This window comes from Desmodus rotundus, chromosome X (assembly GCF_022682495.2).
Source record: "Desmodus rotundus isolate HL8 chromosome X, HLdesRot8A.1, whole genome shotgun sequence".
In the NCBI taxonomy this organism is placed as follows: Eukaryota; Metazoa; Chordata; class Mammalia; order Chiroptera; family Phyllostomidae; genus Desmodus; species Desmodus rotundus.
Window position 1 is genome coordinate 62364663 of NC_071400.1, and position 6823 is coordinate 62371485.

The 6823-nt window shown below is 43.9% G+C and overlaps 1 protein-coding gene across 1 annotated transcript; it reads left to right on the forward strand.

Annotated features, from left to right (window-relative positions):
* Positions 1–1552: 1552 nt before the first annotated feature.
* Positions 1553–3643, forward strand: LOC112308200 (spindlin-2). The gene is made up of 2 exons (XM_024564376.3): positions 1553–1840; positions 2504–3643. Exon 2 carries the CDS (start codon positions 2526–2528, stop codon positions 3300–3302), a length of 777 nt encoding a protein of 258 aa, XP_024420144.2. The 5' UTR covers positions 1553–1840; positions 2504–2525; the 3' UTR covers positions 3303–3643.
* The last annotated feature ends 3180 nt before the right edge of the window (positions 3644–6823 follow it).

Below are 6823 nucleotides of genomic sequence, written 5' to 3' on the forward strand. Positions count from 1 at the left end.
TAGCATATAAATTCTGGGACAAGTACAGGAAGATATTATTGCATTATTTTTAAAAATGAAATTTGAAATGAATGAAAATGATCATCAAAAGCAGAATGGACGTTTAACAACATTGTTCAATGGATGACAAAATATCATATCTTCAAGAGTTTGAAGGTGACAAGAAATGTTAGAATAAAACACAGATAAATTTTTAAAAATATTCAGTAATAAAAGTAAGATTCGGAAAAATAACATACCTGTGATAAAAGTAAGTTTAAAATAAAGCTTAGGTAAGTTAGATTGAGAAACATCAGAGTTTTATTGCAGGTTTGTTGACAATGTAATCATTAAGAAAAGACATTTTCTTCAATGTATTAAGAGTAGAGTTACATAGTAAAAAAAATTTCTAGAAAATGTTGTTTAAATACACTCTTGGCTATAACGTGTAGAGATATCATATTCTTTTCAGCTGTACAGTATATACAGCGGGGTCATAATAATGCAGTGCCATACACCAGAAATGTCAGGTATAGGCAGTTAAAAAAGAATTATTATTTTGCCCTAAGAGTATGGGGTAATTATCATTCAGAATGTACATTTTAAAAATAAATGAGACAGAAAATGTATAGTATTCATTTGTGTGTATATGATTGTTAGAATACACAAAAATGAATAATGAATATTGACATCAGAGAAGGAGAAGGGAATAAGATCAGGACTTGAGGATAATAGGGGATTAAATTTTATTGGTAATAATTTCTTTTAAATACAGTAGAAAGATAAAATTAAATTTTACTGGAGAATAGTACATCTAATATTGCTATAGACACTGTATTTTCAAAGTATCATAACAACGATTTTACAAGTAATTTTTAACAAATGATTTTTCAAAATGATCCCAGATTTCTAAGAGATTAGGAAAAAGGCAGAGGAAATAATAAGTGTTAATATTTTGCTGTGAGTTCTGGCGAATGAGAAGTGGATTATTTTCTTCAAGTGAATTTTCTGAATTTACAGTGTCCACATTGTGCATGTAGTTCTTTTTATCAATCGGTGAAAAATAAATAAATAAAAGGAAAAAATATATACTCAAGAAATAAAGCCTGGAAATGTCCAAAGAGTAAAAATTTCCTAGGGATTGGGTCAAGATGGCAGACTAAGCACTAGTGCATTTCTCTCGTTCTACCACAAATCCTTTAAATGACAAGGAAAGGCAGGTTTCTGAATATAAAGAATAACTCCAGAAAAGCACCGGGTAAAGGAAAGGGCGAATTCCTAGATGGAAAACAGATGGGGCAGGGGCACCGATGTGGGGGTAGGGTGGAGTGGGGGTGGGGAGCCTGGGGGCCCTGAACTGGAGACAGGGAGGCTGGGTGGCTGGGAGTGGGGGTGGTTGTGGGCTAGGCTGCTCAGGATTTTGGAAAGCGGAGGGCCCAGAAGGCAACCAGGGCTTCCCAAGCCCGGGGCAGAGGTGGGCGTGAGAGTTGGGGGAGGGGGGCGCACGTTGTTTGGCAGGAAGGGGAGGCCTCTCTCCTGGCAGGAAGCTGCGCTACGGACGGAGGGAGGAGACTGCTGCAGCAGTAGCGGCTGGTGGGCTTCTGATGTGGCAGAGGGGTGTCTGCTGCCGTCGGGGAGGCAGAGGGCCCGCGAGCACGGTGCTGGAGACACATCCACCATCGTCTTGGTGTGCCTGGCCGCCTCCTAGACACGCTCCTCGTCTACGGCTTCTCTCCAAGCAGCTTCAGCAAGCTCCCGGCTCGGCGCCTGCTGATCCTCTTTCCACACAGGCTCACAGTGCAGGCAGGAACGACGTCTCTGATTTGGACACGTGAGGCCCGCGATCGCTGGACGCGGGAAGGTGGGCACTGGACTAGAAAACGGGAGGGTGGGAGTTAGTTTGTGTCAGGCAGGGCAGTTGGGGTAAGTGCTGGGGTGGGACATGAGAGATACTTGAGAAGAATAACTTGGGCACCTGGAGTGGGAGTGGGGAGCCAAAAAGCACCTGGATGGTGTGCAAAGGTGGCTAGAAAGGGAAATAGATTTCTTGTGGGCTCTCAGCGGGAAAATGGGGATGAACAGTAAGGAGATGAAGGAGAGGGGTGAACACCAGGCAGAAGGCATTATTATGGGAAGCAAGAGGGATGAAGAGCAGGCTGCTATGGGCAAGGGACATGTGGACTACGTTAGTGGAAATGGGAGAGATGGAGTGAGGTCTAAGTAATGATGAATACTTGTGTTTGGTGTGGGGAACTCTAAGCAACAGAGGATCAGGCAGTATGCAAAGGACCCTAATCTCTATTGCTGGGGCCTCAATCAAAACCACCGACACCTCTCTAAAACTCCATCAGAGCCAAAGGAGCCTGGAGGGAGGGCATTGCAAGCAAGCATCCATAATATCTTGGTAACGAGCATTCCCGTTAGACATATCTAAATAATTTGGGTGGCAGTGTACCTGGTGCCCAGGGATTTTGCGACAGAGGAAAAAACTTAATGCTATAATTCACTAAATGTTTCTCCCTAGCCTCCTTCCTCCACCTGCAGGTATGAAGACCCCCCCAAAAAAGGAAGCTGCAGGGCAGGAAACCAGAGAAGCTGTCAATCACCACACCGGATCTGCAAATATGAGGAAGAAAAAATCCTCTCAAAAGAAGCACCGGGCCAGAGCTTCATCCCAGCCCCGCAGAAACATCGTGGGCTGTAGAATTTCACATGGATGGAAGGAAGGCGATGAGCCCATCACCCAGTGGAAAGGAACCGTTCTGGATCAGGTGCCTATAAATCCTTCTCTTTATCTGGTGAAATATGATGGAATTGACTGTGTTTATGGACTGGAACTTCACAAAGATGAAAGGATTTTAAAGCTTAAAATCCTTCCTGATAAGGTGCCATTTTCCCGAGTCAGAGATTTGCACCTTGCAAATACCATAATTGGTAAAGCTGTGGAACATGTTTTTGAGGGCGAGCATGGTTCTAAGGATGAATGGAGAGGGATGGTCTTAGCCCAAGCACCAATCATGAAAGCTTGGTTTTATATCACCTATGAGAAAGATCCTGTCTTGTACATGTACCAGCTTCTAGATGATTACAAAGAAGGAGACCTCCGTATCATGCCAGAGTCCAATGAGTCTCCTCCAGCAGAGAGGGAACCAGAAGGAGTTGTAGATGGCCTGATAGGTAAACATGTGGAATATACCAAAGAAGATGGCTCCAAAAGGACAGGCAAGGTCATTCACCAAGTCAAAGCCAAACCCTCTGTGTATTTCATCAAGTTTGATGATGACTTCCATATCTATGTCTATGATTTGGTGAAAAAGTCCTAACTGTTAGGGTACAATTGGCCACATTTTTGGAGGCAAATGTGTGGTTTTGAGACACACAAAAAATGTAACTTTTTAATGTATAGAAAGCTTTAGAGTCCCTACTAACCAACATCATTGCCAGCATAACTGTTGATTTGTTCTGAAAAATACAAATGTATGTGGACATGACATGCTGTGTGTAAGCACTGTATCATGTTGAACGGAGTGGGTGTGTTTGGTGGATGGGGTATGAAAGGAAGGGACAGCTGTAAATTCAGGCTGTGAACAAAGTTCAGCTAGTATCATAATCAGTCATCTAAAAATGGAATAGGGCTTAGCTGGCCTGGTCTTGGGAGGAGGGAGGAGAAGGAACTGGAGATGGGCTGTGGGGGGAGGGGAAAAGGGAGCTGACTACTTAGGAAGAGGTGGGGAGGGGCTGGAAATGGGAGTCTGCCTGGGTGAGGAATGTCTTAGGAGGGGGGAGGCATCCAACTGGAAGGAGGTAAAGAACAAAGGAGGGAGAGGGAAATCTTGGGGGTTAGAGGAAAACAGAACAAATTGAGTAGGGGGGGCACAGAGAAGCTTAGAAGTCCAGAGCAAGGGGGAGAAAGACAGTGTAGTCAGGGATTTGGGGAGAGGCTAAAGGATACTCAAAGAGAGGGCCTATGCATGTGTGTGAGGGGCCAAGGCGGCAGGGGCACTGAGGAGGCAGGAATTCTGAGAAGAAAGACTGCCCCAGGGAGTGAGGATGCAGAAAAAGAGGTGTGGGCAGGGGGGCCCATGAGAGATGGGAAGGTGCAGGGAAAAGCTGGACTTCTGACAGTATCCACAATGCTGTCCCTGCCTCTGTGCACAAAAGATGTGGCAACTGTCAAAGAAACCAGATGGATTGACAGGGATGACTCAAGTGCTAAGCAGCAGCCAAGTTTATACCTAAAACTTTTATTTCAGGGAACTCATGCCACAATGCAAAGCAGAACCCCCAACCCTCAGCCTAAGCACATGTTATGACAGTGCGTACTTAAGCATGTGGCTGTGGGTGGCCTCACAGTTCCCAGAGGACCCAGGTGCAGTAAATCTTGGACCTGGAGGTCTTGGTTCCTTTACCCTACACTGTATAAACAATTCCTGTGAACCTTGTTGAACTCAGGTATAGCAGTCCCTTCAGTGTTCTTCCTCCCGCTGGACTGCTCCTCGCCTTCCTGTGGAGGAAGGGCATCAGAGGATGGAGGCTGCTGCTTCTCTCCAGGGAAGGGGGCATGACAGTCCATGCTTCTTTTAGTAGTTGCCTGAAACCACAGGTGGCTCCACCCAGTGCTTCACCTAATTGAGGTCTGCTGCCCCCAGAAGCACCATTTGTTGGCTATGTCCAAGAAATCGGGTGGCTACTGACCCTTCACAGGGACCTCCTGGCCACTTTTGCCCCTCCCCCAAGCACAAGGGGGGCATCGATGGGACTGTGTGCAGCTCTGGTTGCAGGAGAAATAGATGGTGTGGGGCAGTCAGGCTGGGATTTGTGGCTTGGTGTAAGGAATTCCTTCGACTCTGTATTGCCACACAGAGGTATGGTGGTTGGTGGCAAGAGGGTACATTAACCCTGATACAGTCCCTCAGAGATACAGTGTGAATGTGTCAATTGGCACATGGGTCTATGTCCTTCTCTTCCTTTCCTTACCTTTCCCCAGTCCTGCTAGGGAAATTCCCCCTCAAACCCTCTTTCTGGTTTACCAGAAAAGCTGGACGAGTTCTGATGACTCCCAATGCCCGGGTTCCCCTAACTCCTGGGAGGAGGTGGAGGCAGGGAGCTTCCAGGATTAGAAAGAAGTTGGTAATTCCCTTTCATTCTCTATCCAACATAACCTGAACCCCTTCGCCTCAAGAATGACACGAGGAAGGCCACCTCACCATAGCAGGGGTTAGTTTTTTTCATACATCCCACAATTTATTCTGGCAGACACATACAGTTCACCCATGGGGCAATTTCAACCTGCTGTCTTGTTTTTTTGATTTTCATGTTTTTATTCCTTTCGATGTTTAAATTAGCTATTTAGACATTTGGTAGGTTTCATATTAGAAAAATTCTTATTTCTGGTCCACATGAAAAAAACCCTCATAAATAGTAAACTAACAGTGAGGGCCCTACAAGTATACAGACAGCTGGGTCTGAGGAAGGACTCAGCCCATTATAGATTCAGAATGCTTGCTCAAGTTGGCCAAGCCCCCAGCTGGCCTGTTTCCCTCTAATAAAATGCCCACTTGTCCCCTGGCCCCATTTATGTAAGTAGCTTTGGGTGAGACCAAGGGAAAACTGCCTAGCCCCTCTTTTAGCTTACTTTGACCTCAATTTTTTTGTTTGGTTTAGCTGCATCCCATCAATAGTACAGGTAGGCTCTCTGCCAGGCAGTCATCTAGGCACAGGCACTTAGGAAAATAATCTTAGCCTCATAGAATTTTTATTTTGGTGTGCCAGACAGTCGGCAAAATACAGTAAATAAATACAAAGTATTTTTACAGTGATCAGTGTTAAGAAGGAAAGAAAAAGGAAAGCAAGGAATGAGGGATGTAAATGCCAGGCAGGAGTCTAAAATTGGATAGATAGGAAGTCCAGGGAGAGAACAAGGCTTTTGAGTAAAGACCTAAATGCAGGGAGAGAACTGGCCCTGTGCCTGTCTGGGGAAGGAGCATTCCAGGTAGAGTGACAGCGACAGCGAGTGCTGAGCCCCCAAGACACTTGTTGCCTGGCAGGTTCAAGGAAGACTGAGGATACCAGCATGGCTGAAGCCGAGCACAAGGTGGAGAAGATCAGGAAGTGAATTTAGGGAGGTGATGGGGATATGGGAGAAGCGTATAGCTTCTAAGCTTAAGAGGTGCTAGAATGAATTTTGCATTTACACTGAGTATGATGGGGAGCCAGTATTTTCAGCAGAGGTGTGACATGATTTCTCTTATATTTTAATAGTATAACTGCCAACTCTGGAAAGTAGTTTGTATGGAGTGCAAGGATGAAAAGGCAAGGTCAAATATGTCAGTGAAACAAAGGATGGACTTAGATTTGCATGTAGGAAACTGGAATCATAATTGAAGTGACATTTCAGATGAATGAAAAAAGACATTTTATTCAATCAGTGGTGCTGGATTAATCTCATTTTTTCCCTTAGGGCAAACATTAAGTCCCTTGATCACACTTTATACGAAAAATAAACTTCAAGTGGAAAAATAGTTAATACCTAAATTTGGAAAGTAACATTTATAAAATTTTTAGAATCAAATTAAAGAGAATGTTTATATTTTTATGTGTGGAAATAGGGAATATTTTATTTAAAGGCAAAAAATGCAAAGGTATTGAAGGAAAAGTTTGATAAATTTGAATGTAAGAAAATATGCAAACCCCTAATTTCAAAATCATATCCATAGTGGAGTAAAATGAGATTAGGCTACAAACTTTAATACTTAAAATGATAAAATAAATAAGTAATATATTCAATGAGATAAAACTAGCAGTCCATAGAGAACTTGGGAAAAAAGCATGAATAACCAATTCA

Bases quoted from the DNA above. Each gene is read 5' to 3' on its own strand.
- LOC112308200 (XM_024564376.3), top strand. From the start codon at position 2,526: ATGAAGACCCCCCCAAAAAAGGAAGCTGCAGGGCAGGAAACCAGAGAA.